The sequence below is a fragment of the Thamnophis sirtalis genome, unplaced genomic scaffold (genome assembly GCF_051295495.1).
Source record: "Thamnophis sirtalis isolate CommonGarterSnake01/CBP01778 unplaced genomic scaffold, rThaSir2_p1.2 scaffold_3, whole genome shotgun sequence".
NCBI classification, from domain to species: Eukaryota; Metazoa; Chordata; class Lepidosauria; order Squamata; family Natricidae; genus Thamnophis; species Thamnophis sirtalis.
Window position 1 is genome coordinate 5,296,886 of NW_028261383.1, and position 25,638 is coordinate 5,322,523.

The window sequence follows — 25,638 nt, forward strand, 5'->3', positions numbered from 1 at the left end:
TTTGTGTAAATTTTTTAAATTGTTCTCTAGTTGTACAAGAGACAGGGACAGCTTCTAGTATAAGTTGTCAGTTATACAATTTAGGAAGTTTTAATTGTACATTTTTTGTTTTAAAAGACAAAATTTTAGAAGTTTGTCAGTTTCTATAACTTTAATTTTATACCAATAATTATATATCCTGATTTTAGAAGTAGAAAAAATTTACATAAATTCAAAAATCAGTTCTGAAGTTTCTGTACTAAATCCCAAATTACTTCTAGGATGATGCAATTTCTTTTGTTCTACTAGTGTGTGTGTGTGTGTGTGTGTGTGTGTGTGTATTTTTGTGTGTGTGTGTGTGAAGCATATATTTTAGGCATAACATCAATAAGATGAATGGGCCTGAAATTGCTAGGGTCCTTTTTATTCCTATATTAATATATATAAATGACTATTACCATCTTTAACCCAACCTGATATGGTAGGAATTATTTATATTTGTAAGTGAACCTGCCAATCAATGGATACATTTTTGAATATTTCAGCTGGTAGGAAGTCTTCTCCAGGAGCATTATTATTCTTCAGGTCTGTTATGATGAATATCATCATGAATATTCTAGGGTAAAAAATAGTTACTTGTATCCTTGTGATTTTTTTTAACAAAGTGGTTAATTATTGTTGTGGTTCCTACAAATTCATAAAATATATGCTTTAGCAGATGTAGGTAATATAATGCATTTAAACTCTCCCTGAAGCTGGGATGTGTTTACCTGAAATCATCACTATCTTTGTAAACATTATGTATTTTATTTTATTTTTATTTATTTATTTTCATCAAGCATGAATTAGATAACAGATATAAGAATAAACATGGTTATAAATACATACAATAGATACAAATAAAAGGGAATATTAGGACAGGGACCGTAGGCATGCTGGTGAGCTTACAGACGACCTTTTGATTGTACATAGAGGCTCTCCTAACCTTCCTGAGTATGAAGAACAAGAATGACCCAAAGCAATAGAGAAGATGTTAACAGAGATTTTCACTGCTTTGATCTCCACCCACCCCCACTTGCGAATCCCTAACCATGATGCCTAAAATAGCCATGGTTTAAAGCAGCTTTTAGTTTTTGAACAAATGATATGGTTGAATCTATTACTCATACACCCATCACCCCTCTCAATTATCAAAGAAACAGCCATACAAACCTGAGGGACTTTGTAGATGCCTCCTAATATTGATATCTGGGTAGAGATGTCATCACCAGCTGCATCAACAAGAACCAAAATGTTGTCCTTTCTTCCACAGCTGTAGTTGGGGACATTGGCTTCTCCAGTAGCCAGTATGTCCAGCAAGGCTTCTGAAGTGTCAAGTATGTTCAAATAGTTGTCATGAACGTTGTAGCCGAGTGTGAGATTTTGCCGAAGCCAGGGAGTTTTGTTGGCCACTTGAATGTTAAAAATGTACCGTTGAAATGTTTCATAATCAGAATATATACTAATGTAAAAAAAGAAGTGTTCATGTAATCATCACCATCATAAAATAACAATAATCTTTTTCAATAGAATCCAGTTTGTCTCCACAAGCCTTGTGAGTCTTAAGCTAATACTGATCCAAAATCAAATGCAAAAGCTAGCCACTCATCATTTCATTTTAAGGAGTGTTGGGAGCTGGGATTTAGATAGTGTTCCACTAAACATAAGAATCACAGCACAACATTACTTGTAGCAGCACTACTTTTCATCTGCCAGTAACTATGATTCAATAGGATTCAATCATTAAAATAGAACCATTATACTAGCAAAAGGATGTTTCATAAGTAACCGAGAAAAGAAATAATAAACAACTCCTATTCATATTACCATTAGTCATAGAATATGAATGAGCGGTTTTATAAAAATTGAAATAGGCTGACCAAAGGCAACGGAACCCATTACTTTAAAAGAAAATCAGTATTCAAGTGATAACTCAGGATTGGACTGGGAAAAGTACATAATCTGGATTTGTTTCAATTTTTCCCCCATCATTAGATTTGAGTTTCTTCCACAAAACAAGGCAAAAGAGAGAAGCCATGGAAATCAAAGTCATTCGGGAAATTATATGGTTTCTGCAATATAGGAATAAGTGAAATAAGAAGAAAAAAAGGAGAATGCTGGAAGCAAATGGAGGAAGGCAACTCCATCATACTGAACAACTTACACTTCAGACTGAATTGAAGGAGCCACGTTGAAAGGCAATGTTGTTATACGCAATATTCTTCTTGCAGTGGTGATGATAGTAATGAGATGGTCTCCTGGCCTGTAATAGCTCCGTGGTCTTTTTTCATCCTGGTGCTCCAAATTCAGAGGACATTTCATTCTAATCTTCCCAGAGAATGTCTTGAACATCAAAAGTAGCAGAAACAGAAGATCCATAATGAATCCCATTCCTGTTTTTAAACAAGGACAATAAGAAGCTTTAGAAGAATTCAAAGCCCTCTCACAAGATGGAAATGCCAGTGACATTCGTAATTCCAACATGGACAAACCGAGCTTCACTAAGAAAAGAAAGATAGAGACGTACGTGATCAAGGTATCTCCCCTGCCAGGTAAGATAGAGACATTCAAAGCCACAGACCCTCCCTGTCTTTGTGCCATGCAGACTGTAGTATTTATTCTTTTCTGATACAAAAACCTTTTCATGTTTCTTCAATCTGATGTTTACCTAAAATGGAAATTGTAGTAGAAGTCTCAAAGATCAGAACTGTGAAAATTACAGTAATAAGCAGCTTCTGCTCTGGGGATCCTGAACTTCTCCAGGACTCCTTGATCACAGGACTAGCTGGATAAAAAACATGTTAGTGAAAAATCACAATTACACCCCAGAGGACACTATTCTCTAGTGGATGTGCTCCTTCTTGTCAGTTCTTGTCCAAAAAGTAACATAGTTCAAGAGCCAGATGATGACTTCTGCTGTCCTTCAAAGTGGGATCTTGCCTCCTGGGACCACTGGAGGCAATGCCAGCCAGGGCTATGGAGTTTGGTGACATTTTAGGCTGTGTATTATATAACTCTAGTGGTCTCTGTCATCTTTATTCCAATTAAGTAATCAGGAATCCTGAACCCTGTTGAATGTTAAGAGCTGGGCCTGTTTGAGATTTTGTTTTCTATTAGACCCTCATACATGAATTTTAAATTGGAGTTGATTTTAAAATTGCTTGTGACAATTAAAAAAACATTTCCCATTTTTTTCTAGAAATATCTTTTTGTTGTTGTTGTTGAGAGCTGACTAAGACCCCGAAAATGACAGCCTATGGACTGTATCATTTGCTTAATAGGAAGAAAGAGATAGAATGGATAGATCTTTTTCCCCTGGTGCTTTCTTTGTTATCCTTTCATATTCATGTAACACAGTGGTCTCCAACCTTGGCAACTTTAAGACTTGTGGACTTCAACTCCCAGAGTTCCTCAGCCAGCAAAGGAACTGGCTGAGGAACTCTGGGAGTTGAAGTCCACAGGTCTTAAAGTTGCCAAGGTTGGAGACCACTGATGTAACACATGGAAAAACTTTATATTCTGAAGGTTTTCTTCTTTACTAAATAAACAGAGGGCTGATATCTACAGCTATGGTGGTGGCAGTTCTCAAAGCATGCTCAGTGGTGTGACCTGATTTTTGCCACATTTTTCAAGAAACCTCTTTGGGGGAACCTTGTGGTCCCACTTCTTTTTCTGTGGATGTGGTACTGGACCACATCCACAGAATCGCCCAGACATCTCTGTCTGGATCCTGTGTGGATTGTTTTCAGTTAAATTGTACAATTTATGTGTTGTATTAAAGGTGGGTAACACTATGGAACAATCTCCCCGTGGAGATTCGTACCCTCACCACCATCCAGGCCTTCCGCACAGCCCTCAAGAACTGGCTAGCCCGTCAGGCCTGGGGATAAGTTTACTTTTGCCCCTCCCGAATGTTGAGTGAATGTTGAGTTTTACTATTTAATTTACTTTTGTGCACATTTCTTTTTTGTATTGTCTGACACTCCCTTCCCTTTTGACTGTAAGCCGCCCTGAGTCCCCTCAGGGAAAAGGGCGGCCTATAAATGTCTAATAAACAATAAACAAACAATAAACAATAAATATATGAAGTATGTATTTCTGATTTTACATCTCAAAAACTGCCATTTTAACAGGGGTGTATAGACTTTTTATATCCACTATATTTAGGTTTTCAGGGAATATCTCTTGAAAGCTAGTTGAGGGTCAATATAAATTCTTGGAAACTATGACAGGAATTTCTCTCCCTATGTTAGAGTAGACTCATTATTATTATTTCTGATTACTGATTTCAAATTATCCCCCCTCCCCCAGTTTCATTCATCTTGGCAAACATGACATTGAGGAGACAAGTGAACAGCCAATTCTTCATCTGTGTGACTTGATTCTTTGCATTTTTTCCTCCTTTGCCAGTTTCACCACAATCAAAACCTGAATAGTTCTACCTTGTCTTTCTCCTTCAGCAGCTGATACCATTTTTCTTTTTGAATTTTGACTAGTTCATCAGATGGCCAAGGAGCCTTGCTTTTTGAGTTTGTCTTGGTGGTGTTTTCCCAATAAAGAATATGTGTAGCTCAGGGTTGACATGAGCAAGAGTGGACTGCTGGGAGTTCGCAGGAGTTCAGGAGAACCTCTAGCTAAGACTCTGTGCAGTTCAGAGAACCCCCAAATCCCATCCCACCCCACCCCTCCTCTCCCAGGAATCCCCACATAGCCCGTTTTGGATGCAGGTAAGTGCAGGGGGCATGCAGAGACTTAGACAGGTGACAAACAGGCCTACTGGAAGTTTGGGAAGGGCAAAAACAGGCCTGTTTCTGGCCTCAAGAGGGCCTCCAGAGTCTGAGGAGGCTGTTTTCACTGTCCCGGAGGCTCAAGGAAAGCCTCTGGGAGCCAAGGGAGGACAACCCTCCCCCTATTATGCAAGAGGCCAACTAGACCATGCCCACGATGCCCATGTCCACACACCCACCCAGCAACCAGGCAGAGAACCTCTTGCTAAAAATTTTGAAGCCCACCTCATGACATGAGTGGTCCTTGGTGCTCTCTGAACTTGCTTGCTTTTTTGGAGGTGCAGACTTTCTGAAGCTTCCTTTCTCAATGGAGCACTTTGGGGCATGCACTCTGGAGGAAGTTACAAGAGTGATGTTTCTTCTCCTTGTAATTTTCGAAATCACAGCTACTCCTTGTTTCATGTTGATGCTGCACCCCTTGGGGGTTTCCCTCATCTGAAGAGCAAGATGAACTAATCCAGCATCTAGGCTGCATAAACACCTTGGGTAAGATTTTGGCAGGTGCTGTGTAGATGACAACCACCTCACCCTCTCAAATGTTAGCCTTTTATTGAGCTCTGTCTGCACTACAAAAGCCACCTTAGGTTTCTCTTGAAAGATGCTCGGCTTACAGAGTAAACAAAGCAGGAGAGAGTGCAGGCACTGAAGGATGTTTCAGTTTCTCCTGTTATTTCTGCTGTTCCTTCCCCATCCAGGATGTGGAAGACCCCCTGCCCTTTGATTCTGGGTGGGATGGGGAACAGCCAGTGAATCATTACAAACCTGGAGACATTCTCATTGGTAGCCTCACCTGTGGAATGAAAACTCTTTTTCAACCCAGTGATTTCCACAGGACTCCCTCTCCCTCGGTTATGTTAGAACACTCAGTCTACACTAGTTTTCTAGCTAATCCAACTTCTGTGGCATTAGTAAAATATGGATATTTCCAATTTCCTAGGTCCCCACCAAATAGTAATTTGATTTGGTGCTGTCTCAGGCAAAGTGAGATTTCATACATTGTAAGCATCTATGTGCCTTGGAATAATTAAGATGAGAAGGAGAGGGAGAAGTTGGGATAGGAAAATAAGCAATTTTATGGATTTGACAAAAGTTGTCAAACTCTGTCTACCCCATTAACAAACACACACACACACACACACACAGAGAGAGAGAGAGAGAGAGAGAGAGAGAGAGAGAGAGAGAGAGAGAGAGAGACATCCTAACTTTTAAATGTTGATGCTCAACTGAACCTCTCTGTATCACAGGAATTTTACATATTACTTACACCAAACCAGCAATCCACCCCTGATTTGAACCTTCAAATGACCTGTCATGCTGTGCTGGATCTGCTCTCAGCTGCGGAGACTCATGTTTCTAACTTTAACTGTAGAAGGCAGAAGGACCATTTTATTGTCCTTGAAGGGATTGACATCTCCTCTCAGACTGCCACCATGTCCACCACCTGCAAAATCCTACAGGTATGTCCATATCGTTCTGTAACCTACTTCACAAATTGTAGCAGTCAGTAGGAAGATATGCAATGATTGAGGGGAGTGAGCAGATAAGCACTCCCAATGCTCACATTTCTATCTGCAAGAGGAGAAATTACTTGCTTCTTCATAACAACCATAATCTTTATGATAATCTTACTTTTCTTTTGCCCTCAAACAAAGCTGACTATATTACTGCACATTATTACTATCCTCATTTCCATCTTTTTCAGGTCAGATGTACATTGAAAGAACAAAATACAGTGTTATTCAGGCTCTTTTCTATTCTACAATTTTCAAATAAAGCATTTCCATTTCCACATCAGTTCTCAGTGGAAGGCTGGGCAAGATGTCCACAGAGGAGAAGGAGGAGATTAAAAAGATCTTGTCCCCAAAACCATCTCATAAATCTCACAGTGTGGCACAGGTCTTAAATGCTGCATATTGAAGCAGGTCAAAGAAGGGGATGAGAGAAACTGTTAATTTATTTGGTGTTCGGAAGATACATCCATGACAAAATCAAAAATAAATAAATAAATAAACAAACGTATTTCTGCTAACTTGAGAATAAATATGATTCTTTCAGGATGATTTTATTTGCAAACTTCCATTTTAAGAAGCAAATAAAAGGTTTTCAGAATCAGAACAGGGCCCAACTTCATGTCAAAATGACCAGCCAGATACATTTGGAGTGTCTACAAGCAGAAGATATATGAATTACCCCAACTTCACCTGTGTGTTTATGCCCAACCTCATCCCTCTTCCTTACAATACAACCGCAGGACAATCAATTATCCAATTCTGTAGGAATTCTTTTCTGGAAATCATGTACTTTAGCTCCTTTCTTTTTAAACTTCTATATAATTTCTTAGTTAACCATCTGGGTAATCCAGATTGTCCCTATCCTAATTTGCCTGGAGGTGTTTCTTTCCTTTCCTTATGCTGATAATGTAAAAACCATGATTCAAATTTTATAAAGAACCCTAATTGCAGAAAAGCTACCACACAATTAAAATAATGGCATTTTTACAGCCCCCTCTCCTGTAATTATGCAGTTATTTCTGGCATATCAACAAGATTTCCATTGCACAAGTGTCATATTTAAAATATCTTTGGCAGAGCTTTTCAGGCCTAATCTAAGGGCACAGAATAGATATTGTACCTCAACTGTCCAAAAGGGGCAGCTTGCAACTCTAGAGTAAAAAGAGGAAGGTCTATGGGCCAACAGCCATTTAATTATCTCAAGCGAAGTCATTTCCCCATTAATATATGGAGAACAGTTTGAACAATTTTCTAGAACTGGCCTGTTAGAAACTCCCCTGTCTCAAATTGCTACATTTCTTTTAGTTGTAAGATGCTTTTTTGTATTCAAGTCTTGCCTCAGAATGATAATGTAGCACTTGGGGATGAAGATACAGCCCAGCAGACCAGCATTGGAGGAGATGATGGAGAAGACCTGAACAGCCACCATGTATTTCCCTTTTGTACTTAGATATGTGGGTACAAAAGACACCCAGACACTGCAGAAGACCAGCATGCTGAAGGTGATCAGCTTGGCTTCATTGAAGGCACCAGGGAGATTCCGGGCCAGGAAAGCCACAGTGAAGCAGATGGCAGCCAGGAAGCCCAAGTAACTGAGGGTGATGTAGAACATGACAACAGATCCTTCATTACATTGCAGGGTCATCTCTCCAGGCTGGGAATGGAAGTCAGAGTCAGGGAATGGTGGAGAAACTCCCAGCCAAATTGAACAGATGATAATTTGGACAGCAGAAAATGAAAGGATGATGGAGTTGGCCAAGCTCTTCCCCAACCACATTTTCATTCGATTTCCTGGCTTTGTGGCCAGGAAAGCCAGCACCACTGTGATTGTTTTGGCCAAGAGAGATGAAATGGCAACTGAGAAGATGATGCTGAAAAATGTTTGTCGGAAAAGGCAGGTGGCTTTCTTTGGTTGGCCAATGAAGAGTAAAGGAGACAAGAAGCAAAGCAGGAGAATGACAAGGAGGATGTAAGACAGATCTCGATTGTTGGCTTTGACAATTGGTGTTTCTCTGAATTTAATGAATATGATTAAAACAAGGCTTGTCATTAGGAAGAAGAGTAACAACAAAGAGACCAGGATGATGCCCAGAAGTTCTTCATAAGACAGGAAGGTTATAATTTTGGGGATACATTGGACTCGGCCCTCATTTGGATATTGATCATCTGGACACTTGGTACATTTTTCTGTATCTGAGGAAAAAAAAAGATTTCTTTAACATTCCGTTCTTTCACATTTCAAGAAATACCTTTTTGGGACAACTGCTGACATCATAGGCATTTTTTAAAAAGCATTTGTTAACATCTGAACCAAAATAAACTAAGAAGAATATAATGCATATCTCTTTATGTCTAGCTCTATTGCTAAGGCTTATCAAATTGGGGAAAGTCCTAGTGGATATATGATTTCTTCTGTAATTTGTTGAACATTCATAGGAAGCTACATTATTAGAGTAAGAATTGAATCAATTAATTTTCCTAAGCAAACATTTTGAGTCATGTCAGATGGCACGTATTAATATACTGATTCCAGAGAATGTTTCTCTTGTAAAATCTAGTTGACTGGCAGAGAAAGCTTTTCCTGCAAATTATCTGGAATAGCTACTGGCAGCAGTGGTAATTGGTGTGCAATGACATGCACCAATAACTATGCATACCACCTCATTGTGGATTTGCAAAACCTTCTTGGTGATCCTCAAGGAGAGGCACATCATGTAAACACATCACAATAATCCTTCCAGTAGGTGGACTTAAGACCAATCCTCAATTTTCAAAGAACACCTGTGTTCTTCAAAAGGTAAATGTCAAAGAGGCTTTTGGTGGGGGGGGAGTTTGCCGGTGGGAGCTGGTTGTTAACAGCTCCGGAATCCTGGTTGCGTTAAACTGTCTGAACAGCAATCCATCAGCCGTTTGACAGCTTGTTTACCTTTTCTTCAGGCTAAGGATATAAGGTGAGATAATTGTGCTGGGCAGTGCACCAACTAACCCTCTCAGACCGACTCTGGGAGGGGGCGGAAGGGCACCTGAAAGCAGAATTGTCTCTGTGCCATGAATTCCTGCTGCTTATTAGCAGCACAAAGCAAACCACTCACCCTCAGAACAAAAATTTGATCTACTGAATTCAAGACGAGCAGAACCTATACACTTGAACTTTTAATTGTTTGTATTAATCCTTAGCTTCCTTTTTACAAGAATTCCTTCCGATATCTTACTTGTTAAAGAGATAGACAAAATGGCGCCGAACAGTCTCGTAACACTGATCGGGCTTTGAATTCCTATGGAGTTTAAAACTTCAAAGAAAAGGAGTGATGTATTACTAAATTAAACAGTAATTGCTGTACAATTGACAAGCATAGACTTTTTAATTGGCTGAAGAAGATTAAAACTTGGAATGGCTTCTAAGCAAAACCCTATCCAAAAGGTTCCCCCCCTGCTTCAAAAAGTGCAGGCAATTCCCCCGCCCCTGGAACAAAACTACAGTCATTACTTCCTCCCCCCATAGGGGAGCCGTTAACTAAAGAATTTTTTTTTCAGAAAGAACTGGCTGAAGCATTTAAAAATCATGTAGTTACGATGGAAACAAAAATTAAGGAGGAGATATCCGTTGCTCATAAAGAACTGTCTGATAAACTTGAGACCCGGGTTCAGAAGATCAGGGATGATATGTTGGGGGTTCTTAATTCGTTTTCAGATTATGTGTCTGGAATTGAAAGCAGATTAGAAGATCTTAATGACTCTAATATTAATTTGGTATCCAAAATAGACATGGTTCAACAAAAAGTCGGAGATGCTGAAAAAGAAATTATTATGTTACAGTATAGACAAATGGAACTTGCATTAAGAATAAGAGGTTTATGTGAAAATAACCAGGAAAATCTGAAGCAGATTCTCTCAGAAGCTTTTGATAGTCTGATGGGAAGGCCAGGGGGGAATTTTGATTGGCAAATTGATAAGGTCTATCGTGTTAACTCCTGACTTGCTAGACAGAAGCAACTTCCAAGGGACATTGTGGTTTACTTTACCACAAGAGACATGAGGAATATGATATTGCAAGAGTCCTGTAAAACCAAGCTTCAAATTGGGGGTCAGGAAGTGACTGTTTTGAAAGAGATACCACCTCAAATGCTAAGTTCTAGGAAAGACTACACTTTTTTAGTAGAAGAGCTTAAAAATCATCAGCTACAGTTCAGATGGGATGCACCAGTCAGCCTAGGACTCATTTATCAGGGGCAAAGATACCGTCTTAATTCAGTATGGAAGGCCCTAGACTTTTACCATAATATCTTGAAGGCTGGAAACCCCATCCCACCTGGACGTAGAGAAAGAGAACAAGAAGGACAAGATAGATGGCGAACTATACAACTATCAACAAGGATGGATCATCTTTCTCTCTCAGAAGTACAAGGAGCCAAAGAACAAAGGCAAACCCGTGTGATTACCAGACGAATAGACCAACAATTAAAAAAGCAACAATCACAACAAACACCTGTTACCGGTCAAGATGCTACAGGTACCAGCTTAGAAGCAGTGGGAGGAGACAGACCAAAGGTTAAATTCCAGGATGTTCAAATGGCTCTAAAAAGGCTTCAAGGAGCCAAAGATGACAACTAAGTTCCTAACATGGAACGCTAATGGATTAAACTCTCCACAGAAAACAAAGAAAATAAATCACTATCTTAAACAGTTCAAGAATGATATAATTTGTTTGCAAGAAACTCACATTAGATCAACTGATCAAAAATATTTGATTAATACAAGACTTGGACAACATTTTATAGCTTCTGCTTCAGAGAAGAAAAATGGTATAGTTATATACTTAAGGAAGGATATGAAAGCTGAATTAATCAAAGCAGATCCCCAAGGAAGATACATCGCAATAGACTTGGTATTAGAAGGGAAAAAGACATTGCTACTGGAAATATATGCTCCCAATCAACAACAAGATGGATTTTATAGAAAGCTTCATGCCAAATTAGTACAGTGGGATTATAGGTCTTGCATACTATTGGGTGACTGGAACGGTGTTATTGACACTAAGAAAGGTAAGAAGGCTTCTCGGCCAAATACTCAAATGCGAGTGAAACTACCTAAGTCCTTTTTCGATATGATGGATTATTTTGAACTGAGAGATATTTGGCAAGAAAGAAATACAGAAGAATACGATTTTACCTTCTTTTCTGATAGACATCAATCCTTTTCTAGAATTGATTTCATACTAACTACCAATGATTTGCTTTCTAGGGTAAAGAAGACAAAGATATGTGCCAGAGTTTTATCAGATCATAATCCGGTTTGGATGGAGTTGGGAGGGGTGACGCAAGCAAGAAGGTCTTGGAGATTGAATGAAAATTTATTTAGATATGAGAAATATATTAATGAATGTAAAAAATTGTTAACAGAATACTTTGTTTTTAATATGAATAAGGGTACATCTATGGAAATTGTATGGAATGCAAGTAAAGTGTATATGAGAGGAGCTTTGATAAATCTAAATAGATTACGTAGACGTAAACAAGGGGAAAAGTGAACAGAACTGGAAGATGAAATTAGGAAGAAAGAGCAAGATGTTTTATAGATCGCATTTAGATCCTAAAAAGTTGGCTTCTATGTATCCGAACTTACAACCCAAATGCTGGAGATGTGATTCTCTCGATGCTCCATATTTTCATATATGGTGGACCTGTAAAAAGGTTAAGGCATTTTGGATAAAAATATGGTGGATTATGCAAAATGTTCTTAAAAAATGATAAAGTTTACCCCTCAGTTATTTTTGTTAGGTATAATTACTGATTGTACAGCTGTAGAGATTAATTTGATTTTGCACTTAATAACTGCAGCAAGATTGTTGGTGGTGCAATACTGGAAGAAGGAAGATTTGCCTACAATTCAAGAATGGACATTGAAAGTCACAAATTTAGCTGAGATGGCTAAAATATCTGCATATCTTAAGGACTACTCAAACGAGAGATATAAAGGAGACTGGAAAAAATGGATTGATTATACTCAAAATAAATATGAGACTAAGAAATTCCAGATAGCTTATCATTAAGATCAGGAATGATATAAATTGTTTAAAGTTAGCCTAGCAAGGAGGAGCTAAACTCAATTTAAAGATGTTATCAATTTTCTATTCTGTTTTCAAATATATATTTAGACTGTTTTTGATAAAGATTTATACAGTGTATGGGTTCTAGGAAGTCAGGGGAGGGAAAGTTGGGGGGGTTGGGGGGAGGGGGGAGGGAGGGAAGTATATTAGGCTTGACGAGGGGTTTTAGATTTTAAAGTAATATAATTGCACATATAAATTGTCTTCTCTTATTTTTTCTTTAAAACTAAGATATGTTGTATATTGATATGGAAGCATAAATACCATCAACATAGAATGGAGTTTGCTCAGAAGCTGAAATACACCCCAAGTGAATGAGAGGAAAAGTGGGAAGCAGAAGAGAGAAGAAAGCTAGGAAGAGAGGGATAGGAGAGAGGGTAAGGGGGGAAGATGAGGAGAATAAGGAGGAGTGGAATGAGGAGAGAGGAGAAGGAGAAAGGAAGGGGAAGTAGAGTAGAAAAGGATGATGGAGGGAAGAAAGGAGGTAAGGAGGGGGAGGAAAGAGGCAGAAGAAAGTGGTGTATGGAGAGCTGAAGAGCTAATAATTGGTTTTTATCTTTCTGGGAGTTGATGGCAAGAGGATGTAATTATTACTTAATACAATATGATACTGGCTATGTAATAGTGTACACGTGATTATATGTTATGAAAATGGAAAATAAAAAAAGTATTTTGAGAAAAGAAAAAGAAAGGTAAATGTCAAACACCACATTCAAGCTAAAATATAGAAGAAACATTTTCTCTGACAATAGTAAAGCTTAGCTAATCCTCCCCTTATTTCTTACCAGCTCCTAATTCAAGGCCTTTTGGGTATTATTCACTTTAGATAAGAAAGTGTGCACTTTGAAAATAAAGAAGAAGGTAGATGAGCTTCAAACTTCAAACTGTCTTTTAACTTGCAATTTCATGAAAATGCTATGGATGAATCCACTTCCACTTCCTTCTTTGGCATCACCCACCTTCCTGAATGGAGATGGTCCCATCCGGACAAGGAACACAATCATAGCAGCAAACTGGCTCTCCTTCTCGCTTCCTCTTGACAAATCCAGGATGACATTTTTCCCCACATTTGGACTGAGGAAGAGACTGAGGAGAAAGCAAAGAATGCCAAAGAAAATATGTTAGTACAGCCATCTTGGCATGCTTATTTCATGCTCTTGAAATAAGACTAAAAGTGACTGCTCAGTTTCTAAGAACTGTAGTGATATGAGACAGGGGGTCATGAAAATATATCCCTCAAAAAGGGAAATTAAGGCACTTGTTTTCTGCAGCACTTGGGACATTGGTTTGAGTCATGTGTCAGAAAGGGCTATTTCTAAGACAGTAACTAGGTAGCCAAGAAAAGACCCTTTCTGTTGAAGACCTATACCTAGGTAACAACAACTAACATGGAAGAACATACTCATATTTGTTATCAATTGAAGTTGGAGCTTTCTTTTTTCCCAAAATACTGTAGGCAGGTAATAATCAAGATAAACAATTGCATTTAGATATTTTGTGATGAAGTGCTCTTTTTAGAAGCCAAAGGCCAAATCTAAGCTGTGCTTCCTATGAAAGAGTCCCTCGTTACTTCAGATTCTTGGAGGGGCTTTTCTTTGAGTCAATGTTTCAATGCTCCAGCTTTCTGGGTCAGGACATTATCTCTCATCAGACCAGTCTTTATAACGATTTCATATGAAAGCTTTGGGCCACATTTCTAGGAGCAGAAGGCCTATTGCACTATCCCAGTGGGGTGAAAGTTTGGAATGGAGAATGCTAGCCAGGCCTGGGTTGCTGAAAAACTGCTTGCCCTGTCCTTTAATGGGACACTGGACCTACCCAGGACAATGTAAATCTTAATTTCAAAGATAATTTGGGCAGCAGGAGCTCCATCCAGTGCTGATGCTAGTTCATCAATTTCAGTCCAAACCTGAACTCAAGAGCTGGTCAACAGAATTGCCTTCATCTTTGGAATTTGTGAACAAGGAACAGATGAACCTAAGGCTATCAGCCTTCACACTTGAAGGACTACCTTACCATTTTCATGCAGCTTCTCTATTTCAACACTAAGCCATGATGCATGGACTTATCCTAATTGAAATAGGTTGGAACGCTTTGGGATATACAAAAAAAAGATACCAATATTTTTCCTACTCTGTTTAGTGACTTTAGCCGTGAGAGATGCTTTTGGTCAATAATCAGTCTCTGTCTTTCAAAGTTCAACAGTTTATTTAGGATGGTACCCTCCTTTGTGAAAAATACCCAGCTTGTGATCTCCAGATTATACGTTAAATCTCCATTTTGGTCCCAGTACAGTTTGAATTCAGAAAAATTGTAGTAGTCATTCTTCTCCAGAAAGGGATGGAACTAGAATGGGAACATCCAGGAATTTTAAGAGTAGTAAACTTGGTAACTTATTCCTTTTTGTTAGTTCTCATAGGTATCATTCCTCTACAGTGATCTAACTTGCAAGTTTTACCATGATCTTCAAAAGTGAAAAAGAATGGCTCAGTAAAATTTATCTTCCCTTTCTCTGATTATGTCTGCAGAGATTCCCAGTAATCCAGGTTATGGTTGTTCCAAATGCATGGTACAGCATAGGAGAATAAACCCATCAGGACAAGATTCAGCAGTCCATCTGCATTGAAAAGGCAAAGGCCACTCTTTTGAAGATAGCAAACTCCAAATTTGGACAGAGAGGACAATTGGTTGTAAAGGCATGTCAAATAAATCATCTATGTCAAAATTTAACAACCCTTTCTCAACAGAGTGTGGGGATACAACATAATTATCTCCAATCTACAACATAGTCCTTTCAACAGATCCAAAAAGGTGCCACACCCATTTATAAGTGTTACTCTGATGATGTAAATAAACCTCCAGGTGGCCTCAACAATTCTTTAAAAGTATGCAAATGACCAGCTTCCTGCAAGGAGTATAAATCCTTCCATTCCCCACCATCCAGTCAGAACTAAAGAAACTTCGTCAATGAGAAGTGAAACCTCTTCAAAGAAAAAACAGAAAGTCCAGTTGCCTCTTGAAAAAGCAAGGAGATTTTCTCTGATTACACAGTTTTAACAGACTGTGGGAATTCTGGTGTTATAATTTAAGCATTAATGAACAAATTCCTAATTTGATTATTAGGCACCTAGTAAAATGAGGGCTGGATGGCATGATAATTAGATGGATAAAACTGCCTTTAAAATTCCATTCATTCCAAAAATACAAAGCATCTAGATAAACATTTATGATTTCCTGATAAAGTGGATAAACAAAATCAAGCAGAAAATTATCAGATTTCTAGCAAATAAGATTTGACAAAGCATGGTATTTCATATAACAACAAAGTTGTAGATAGCAGCTACAATGTAGACCTTTCATTAAGATTTCATTTGTGGTTTTCTCATATTATTATGTATAGCTGATACTGATTCTAAGAAATTAGTAGTAGTATTTTAAAGTGATTAGATAATAATCATATAATTAATTTCATAATAATAGCTTTAATGCTTTAGATGAAAGGGAATTGAATGCCAACCAAGTTATAGCTGAGATCAAATTGGACATCAAAAGATATATTTTAAACAAGGTATAAAATTCAAAACAGATCTTGATTTTTTAAATCAAAATACTGTAGGCTGAAACAGACCTCTGAATGGAATTTAAAAGAGGGAGAAATGCAAAGAAAAATAAAAAATAAATGCAGATCAAGAAGGACGAGGGATATCAAACTTGATAAGAATATTTGTGACAATTATATTGAAATAGTAGTTGATTAAAAATCAAATATGACCTAGCATTGTGATGATAAATGAAAGAAAGCAAATACATCCATAACAATCTCAATGAACACATTTTCCTACTAATATAATCTCTTAGTTGAAGAAGGGAGCGAACAGTAATTTTTCAATAACTGAGATGTTATTCAGAAGCTTAAACTATGTTTATTGCTATTCCAGAAGGTGGAAGAACATAAGATAAACTCAATCAGGAGATTATAGCTGAATGAGAGAAAGAGTTTCAGAGTAAGTCTCTCTTTCGCTGATTTTCTTAAATAGACCAAATAGCCATCAGACAGAGAAGCTTTAACTGGGATTCCTGCAGAGAGAAGGGACTGGGCTACATAGTCTAAATTGCTCTTTCAAATTTATGAAGGTAAAATTCTACCAATCTAAACATAAAACCACAAATACAGGAATATATTTAAAATGCATTTTTTTTAAAAAAATACTCATAATATCAAACTATATAAGTAATAGTTCCTAGTCTTTTTGAATATTACGCCCTGAGTGATTAGAGTGGCCAAACCTGTTAGCCCCTTGTAGCATAAAAATGTTGACATAGTTCCCCTCCTTCTTCTTTGGATCCACTCTCAAAAGGAACTAGGTTGGATGGACCCATACCTGCCATGGCTGCAGCCTTGCACTCTTCTTCCTCCATCTCTTGGATCTTGACGAATATGCAGCATTCAAGACATAGGCCAGAGTCTTAATGACACTGTAAAAACGGTGGAAATTCCTGACTGCAACCAAGTTTCTTTTCTGTTGTGTTTCCAGTGGGGCTTTCTCAGTGCATCTTCTCCGGCCTTTGGCAGAAAAGATGTGCTTTGAAAAAGAACAGTGAAAAGACGAATCTCCCAATGGTGGCTTTATAAAGAAATAATGTACATGGGAATCTGACTCTTGCATTTTTTTTCGCACCAAACTAAGAGTCCATATGGTATTCACATATTTGAAAAGCCTCATTTTCAGTGGGTGTAGTCCAATGACTGATGTGATCCACACTTTCCCTTCAATGGGTCCTGGAAAACGCCTAAAGATTAACTGGAAAGTAAGAAGTCTGTCCCAAATGGCACGATATTCTATGAAGTGAACATAGACATTAACTTGTCTCCACTTAGAGAGGGCTGCCCTGAGGGATGCTGTATGTCCAGTCATTGAAAAATGCTGTGATATCACAACACAAATTCCATTCCTGACAAGCAAAGGAGCAAATGTCCTCATGAAATTCTCTCCATTTTCTGTGTCTGAAGCAAAGAGGCCAATCAAGGTCCATTCAAAATGCAGAAGAAGTTTGACTATTTCTGGATAGAACCCTTTTTTGGGAAACAGGGAATGGTAAAATGGCAATTGACTTTTATCATGCAGTGAATCTGAAAATAATTCAAAATTCATCTGAAAAAGCAATGAAGAATTTTGCAGTCAGAGCTATTCCAAACTGTTACCTTTAAAGAAATCCAGTTTGTTTCTCATAAATACTTGAATAGTTATTTGAATAGATTACTGTTGATCAGTCATTAAACCATATTAAGATACAGGTTTTTTAAAAAGAAAAAGCTTCTCATTTACAAGACTGTATAAAACAAGTGTAGAAAAGAAAACAAATTATTAAAATGAATAGGGATAAAGAATGCAAATCATATTTCTGTATTACCCCTATTATTGACCACAATCAGATACACATGTGCAGATCACAGATGAAATATTTTCTTCAAATAAACAGCTGTATTATATGTACTTTTTAAAAAAATGACCACAAAAATAAGTTGTTTTAATATAAGAATATATTTAATATAAGAATCCCAATAAATTCTAATCTGCACTTCAAGGTAGTGATCCCTCTCTTTCTTATACATTGAAATTAAAATAATAAATATTTTATATCTATCTCTGAACTCCACAAATCAACTCTATTCATTATAAGTGAGTTGGGACTCAAATCTTGCTTAAATAGTGCCCTAAGATGTTTAGGGATTTCTGGATCGGAATATTTGCCAATTTGGACATACTTTTTTAGAGACCTATCGACTCCAATGTGACATCCTTACTGAGAATGGCTGTATCTTTTTCTATTTGATTGTTCAAATAAAGAGCCTTGTTATATGTACTTTAAAAAAATTGACCACAAAGGAAATTAGTTGTTTTAATATAAGAACCCATCTTATCTACAGTCCAAGATACTGATCCCTCTCTTTCTTATACCTTGACATTAAAACAAAAATATGTTATGTCTATCTCTTGAACTTTGCAAGTACAAATCTGTTCCTTACATGTGGGTTGGTGCTCAAATCTTGCTTAAGTAAAACATGCCCTAAAATATTTAGAGATTTCTGCATTGAAATATTTGCCAATTTGGGAGTACATTTGTAGAGGTTCATTCATTACAATATGCCATCCTTAGTAAGAATGGTTGTATCTTTCTTTATTTAGTGCCCCAGAATTTTTTGTCTAGATTTTTTTGCTTGTTCTCTAATTGTACAAGAAAGGGAAACAGCTTCTAGTATAATTTGTCAGTTGTACAATTTAAGAAGTTTTTAATTGTACTTTTTTTTTAATTTTAAAAGCACTTGAGGCTAGGACACGAAGCAGTGTGTGGAAACTAATCAAGGAGAGAAGAAACTTAGAATGAAGGAGAAATTTCCTGACAATTGGAATGATTAATCAGTGGAACAACTTGTCTCCAGAAATTGTGAACGCTCCAACACTGGAAGCTTTTAAGAAGAGATTGGACAACAATTTCTCTGAAATGGTACAGGCTTTCCTGCTTAAGCAGGGGGTTGGACTAAAAGACCTCCAAGGTCCCTTCCAACTCTGTTATTCTATTCTATTCAAAAGACAGAATTTTGGAAGTTTGACAGTTTCTATAACTTTAATTTTATACCAATAATTATATGCCCTGATTTTAGCCATAGAACAAATTTACATAAATTCCCAAATCAGCTCTGAAGGTAGTAGCTGGAATATGTTTATCCAATCCCAAAATATTTCTCAGATGATGTAATTAGCTTTGTTCTAGTAGTGATGTATTTGAAACATATATATTAGGCATAACATCAATAAGATGAAGACTACTGCCATCTTCAACCCAACTTGAAATGGTAGGAATTATTTATATTTGTAAATGAGCCTGCCAATCACTAATGGGGGTATTTAAATATTTGACATGTTGCTTCTATCCTTGCAATTTCTTTTAAACAAAGTGGGTCATTAATCCTGTGGTTCCTACAAATTCATAAAATATATGTGTTTTAGCAGCAATAGATAAGGTAAACCATTTGGATTCTTTTCATGAAGGTGGGATGTGTTTACCATTGAAAACATCATTTTCTTTGTTAACCTTATGTACAAAACATAAGCTTACCATCTCTGCTGCACCACCCATTCACTCAGAAAACATTTTGATTGTACATAGAGCCTCTCCTGACCTTCGCAAATGTGAAAAAGAGAAGACTGAATGCAATAAGATGTCATAAAAGGTTCCCATTGCTTTGATCCTTACTCCCCCTACCAATCCCTAACCATGATGCCTAAAATAGCCACAATGAAAAGCAACTCTCAATTTTTGAAGAGAAGATATGATTAAATCTATTACTTATACACCAATCGCCTTACTCAATTTACTTATCAAAGAACTAGCCATACAAACCTGTGGGACTTTGTAGATACCACCTAATGTTGAAATCTGGGTAGAGATGTCATCAGCAGCTGCATCAACAAGAACCAAAATGTTGTCCTTTCTTCCACAGCTGTAGTTGGGAACATTAGCTTCTCCAGTAGAGAGTATGTCCAGCAAGGCTTCTGAAGTGTGAAGTATGTTCAAATAATTGTCATGAATGTTGTAGCTAAGTGAGATATTCTGTGGAAGCCAGGGAGTCTTGCTGGCCACTTGAATGTTAAAAATGTACTGTAGAAATGTTTCTTTATCACAAGGTATACTAATGTAAAAAAAGGTTTTCATGTTATCATCACCATCATTACATAACAATAGATTTTTTTTCAATATAAGCTTCTTTCTCTCCACAAGCCTTGTGAGTCTTAAGCTAATATTGATCCAAAATCAAATGCAAATGCTAGTCACTCATCACCATTTCATTTTAAAGAGTGTTGGGAGCTGGGATTTAGATAGTGTTCCACTAAATGTAAGAATCTGGGATTCTAAATGACTGGGAAGCATCTCCAGTTGGGAGGGTGGATTGATTGGACATGTGATGGACATGTGGGTGCAGGGGAAAGAGCTTTGACTTTCCTTTGGGTGGGGAAAACATAGGAGCTTTCAGATTCCGGTTTTCCTAGATGTGCCAATTTGACATCTCTAATACAATGAAACTTTGAAGAACTGCTGGCCTTGGAGTCTTCATTGGTTAAGGGTGTTACTTGCAACCCCGACAATATCATTCAATCATCGTATGAGGAAAAGGGTGTTTCATAAGTGATCCAGTAAAGAAATTATATAAAACCCCACTCCATATATATATATATATATATATATATATATATATATATATATATGTATGTATGTATGTATGTATGTATGTATGTATGTATGTATGTATGTATGTATGTATATGTATGTGTATAAGAATTAGGCATTGAATACGAGTGACTACAACTCATTACTTTAAACTAAAGTCAGTATTCAAGAGATATCTTAGAATTGGACTGAGAAAAAATATTTCATTTAGACTTCTTTCAGGTCCTCACTCCCATTTTGAGATTTGAATCTTTTCCATAAAATAAGGCAAAAGAGAGAAGCCATGAAAATCAAAGTGATTCAGCAAATTATATAGGTTTTGCAATATAGAAATAAGTGAAATAAGAAAAAAAAGGGAGAATGCTAGAAGCAAATGGAGGAATGCAACTCCATCACACTGAACAACTTACACCTCAGACTGAATTGAAGGAGCCACGTTGAAAGGCAATGTTGTTATACGCAATATTTTTCTTGCAGTGGTGATGATAGTAATGAGATGGTCTCCTGGCCTGTAATAGCTCCGTGGTCTTTTTTCATCCTGGTGCTCCAAGTTCAGAGGACATTTCATTCTAATCTTCCCAGAGACTGGCTGGAACATCAGAAGTAGCAGAAACAGAGACAGGACACCCATAATTAATCCCATTCCTGTTTTTAAACAAGAAGCAGCTTTAGAAGAATTCAAAGCCCTCTCACAAGATGGAAATGCCAGTGAGTTTCGTGATTCCAACATGGACAAACTGAGCTTCACTAGGAAAAGAAAGATAGAGACATTCAAAGCCACAGACCCTCCCTGTCCTTCTGCCATACAGACTGTGGTATTTATTCTTTTCTGATAAAAAACCAACAGGAGTAGCTGGGAAAAAAACATGTTAGTGAAAAATAACAGTTACACCCCCAGGGGACACTGTTCTCTAGTGGATGTGCTCCTTCCTGTCAGGTCTTGTCCAAAAAGTAACATAGTTCAAGAGCCAGATGATTACTTCAAAGTGGGATCTTGTCTCCTGGGACCACTGGAGATGATGCCAGCCACCACCAAGAGGTTTGGTGACATTTTAGGCTGTGTCTTATCTAACTCTAGTGCTCTCTGTTATCTTTATTCCAATTAAGTAATCAGGACCCTTGAACCCTGTCAATTGTTAAGAGCTGGGCCTGTTTGAGATTGTGTTTTCTATTAGACCGCTATTGTGGCCCAGCAGGAGCCGTTGGAGCTGCAAACAGACTCCGCCAGCGAGGGGCCTTATGAGTTGACTCTGGAAGAGGTGGAGGACCCTGGACAGGGTTCTGACTCTGAGCAGGGCGCAGAGAGGCTGGTTGGCCACCAGGAGGTGCCTGAGGCATGGAACAGTGGTGAGAGCTGAAGGGCGTGTGCTCCTGATGTCATGCCTTGGAGTAGTGACGAGGAGATAAGGGAGGCGGTCCTGGATGCCCAGGAGTGCCGGGCAGATCGACGGAGAGAACAGCTACGCAGTTACAAAAGATAATTGGACCCAGGTTATTGCAATTAGGCTCCTCTCAATATTGTATTTAAGGAGAGACTGGGAGGAGTCTGGTTTTGCAGGATTCAACTTCATTTGTAACGCTGGAGAAGCTGTTATCTGTCTCTGTCAAAGTCTGAGTTGCTGCCAAGGTTCTTATCTGTTTCTTATGCTTGGACTTTCAGCCACCGAGGTTTATGTTTCCTGTTAATAAAGTGCTGTGAAATTCCAGTTAAGCTTGCATTCGTTACTGGATGGAGGAGGGGGTCGGAAGAGACCTCCATATATGAATTCTAAATTGGAGTTGAATTTAAAATTGCTTGTGACTGAATTAAAATTTTATTTCCCATTTTTTTCTAGAAATATCAATTTTTGGGTGAGAGCTGACTACAAGCACGGAAATGACAGCCTATGGACTGTATCATTTGCTTAATAGGAAGAAAGAGATAGAATGGATAGATCTCCCCCCCCCTTGATGCTTTCTTTGTTGTCCTTTCATATTCATCCAACACATGGATAAACTTTATATTTTGAAGCTTTTTTTAGTTTACTGGGGAAGGTCTGGAGGTGTGATGGGAGGAGTTTGAGCTGACGATTCCTAAGGAAGTGGTCAAAGTTCTTTAAGCGATCCAGAAGACCTCAAACAAGGCTAATTTTTGAAATATTTTGATCATTTTGTTCTTTCACCTAGGAGATCATTGGTGATGATCACCCATAGATTTTGTTTTTTGTTTTTTGGTTACTATGCAGCTTGCTGCTATCCTTGTGATCTTTTCTTCTTCATAATCTCTTACTGGGCGGATTCTTCTTTTTTGATGTTTGAATCCCCAAAGTCTATCCTTCAACTTTGGCTCCACTGTGAGCAACTAATAGCACCAAGTATGGGTGTTTCCACCTTGGAGACAGACCCTTCTTTCTCTGACACACCAATCTTCTGCTTGCATTAGCTCATAGGCTTTAGTGTCAGGTATCCCATTTTGGTGCTGAAGCAGTCTGACTCATGCTAGGGTCAGTTGCTGCTCCCATTGAAAAGATTGTACAGCAAGAAATAAATTGACCAAGGGTCTGGATGAAGAACACCTTCTGGGATGGGAATTAATTCAAATCCTAAAGGCATTGGTCACCCATAGATGTCCACTTTAGATTCTTTAAAGGCGAGCTTCTGATCGGCAAGAATGTTATGGGAAACACATGTATGGGGAACATAATAGTGCTGGATAACCTACATTAGATTACCAGGCTGAGGTCCTTGCTTTTCCATATTCAGCTCATGTTCTGATTGTTGTGTGACCCAGTGCAATTCAAGGTTTTATTTGTGGGCTGCTTTCACCATTTTGAATAATCCGCAAATCATAGGAAAGTTATTATTTCCATGCTTTCTCTCTCTTCATTGTCAATTTCTATTTTGCGTTTCCATCCCTTGCAATGGTCATGAGCTGGATCTTTTTGATGTTAAAAACCAACACTTTCACTTTCTTCTTTGATTTTCTTGACTAGATGCTCCAGGCATTCTTTGGTTTCTGAGAGGAGAGTTTTGTCATCAGCACTGGATGGGGAAACAAGGCTGATGTCCATACAGAGATTTAGAAATGTAGAACTAGAACGCCTCCTGTTAATCCAGCTCAACCCAAACAGCTCTATGGACACACCTAAAACTGAAAGCCTAAAATAACTTTCATTTCCATATTGGTGATTCCCCACCACCACCATCTTCTGCAATATTGCAGGGTGGATAGACTGAATTCCAGAGGTGGGGAAACCTAAAAGGAAAAATGAGGGATCAATCAACATGGCGAAGATGTAAGTGATAGGACAATGCTTGTGAACCTTTTCGGCACTAAATATGTGTATGCACACATGTATCAGAGCACCACAAACAGTGGTGGGTTGCAGGCGGTATGCCCCTCTATGGGCATACTGGAGCCTGCCCGGAGCACTGGGTACTGTTCCGGTATGATGCTTCGGCGGGTCAATCCACCCACCTGAGCTCCTTACCTGTCATTTAAAGCCTTCGCCGAGCAGCTGGAGGCTTGCATGAGCGTCGCTGGCAGATACAACACATGCACATGCCACAGAGATGTGCATGTGTGCTGCATGCATCCCTGTGAGTGACGCCAGGCCCGTTCCAACTGTACCAGTTGGAATGGGATACGGAACCCACCACTGACCACAAACCAGAAGGGAAGATAACCAGCATGTATGCAGATGCCGGGAAGCTGTGCTTCTGGTTTCTGGCGTGCACATGCACAACAACCGCCTGCTCTTCCTGTTTCCAGTGGCATGCATGCATGAAAACCAACTTACCGCCCCAAATGCATGCGCCGGAAACCAAAAGATCAGGAGTCTGGAGTGTGCATGCGCACCCAGACACTGCTCCTCCGGTTTGTGGTGCTCCACCATGAACAAAAATCAGCTAGCTGCTGTGTAGGCATGTGCTGGAACCCAGAAGAGCATCAGGTGATGGCTTCCATGCCCAGATAGATTGCTACTTCCAGCATACGTGGCATAGGTTGGCCATCACGGTGACAGGAGATCAAAGTGACTTGTTGACACTTTCTAATGTGCCAAATCTACAATATTAGGATCCCATCCCAAGTTCTATGACAAATAATGTCCATGTGTTGCTGGTAAAAATGTTAAAATGGAAAACACCCATGTTGAAAATTTCTGATAACCCACTTATTATATATTGTAATACAAATCCTACTAGAACAGCTGAATGTTATATAGTCTTGATCAGAATCACTTTAATTGATGGCAGGTGTGTTCTGACCTCTATTTAACATTAGTTTGAATGTGATTGGTTATTTCAGAAGATAGCCACATCCCTACTTATAAGACGGTGTGAACACTTATGCAACCACATTGTTCCATTTTTTAAATGGTTATTCCCCCCAAAAAAATATTTCAGTTTGTTTTTCAGTTAAATTGTACAGTTTATACATTATATTAAAGATGAGGAAAAATATGAAGTGATGTGTGTTTTTCTGATTTTACATCTCAAAAACCTGCCATTTTAACAGGGGTGTGTAGACTTTTTATATCCATTGTATTTAGATTTTCAGGGAATATCTCTTGAAGGCTAGTTGAGGTCAATATAAATTCTTGGAAACTATAGCAGGAGTTTCTCTCCCTAGGTTAGAGTAGAATCATTATGATGATTTCTGATTACTGATTTCAAATTATCCCCCTTTCCCCTTCTTCATTCATCTTGGCAAACATGACATTGAGAAGACGAGTGAACAGCCAATTCTTCCTCTGTGTGACTTGATTCTTTGCATTTCCTCCCCCTTTGCCAGTTTCACCACAATAAAAGACTGAGTAGTTCTACTTTGTCTTTCTCCTTCAGCAGCTGTTACCATTTTTCTTTTTGAATTTTGACTAGTTCAACAGATGGCCAAGGGGCCTTGCTTTTTGAGTTTGTCTTGGTGGTGTTTTCCCAATAAAGAATATGTGTAGCTCAGGGTTGACATGAGCAATGGTGGGCTGCTGGGGGTTCACAGGAGTTCGAG

General features: G+C 38.3%; 1 protein-coding gene across 1 annotated transcript in view; it reads left to right on the plus strand.

Moving 5' to 3' along the window:
- The first annotated feature begins 2,500 nt into the window (after positions 1-2,500).
- Positions 2,501-25,638, plus strand: part of LOC148047057 (vomeronasal type-2 receptor 26-like) — a 35,682-nt gene continuing 12,544 nt past the window's right edge. Inside the window, exons 1-4 of the mRNA XM_087707711.1 lie at positions 2,501-2,554; positions 6,050-6,262; positions 7,659-7,745; positions 9,254-9,267. Coding sequence (XP_087563837.1) covers positions 2,501-2,554; positions 6,050-6,262; positions 7,659-7,745; positions 9,254-9,267 — 368 coding nt within the window. The remainder of the gene's footprint in view (positions 2,555-6,049; positions 6,263-7,658; positions 7,746-9,253; positions 9,268-25,638) is intronic.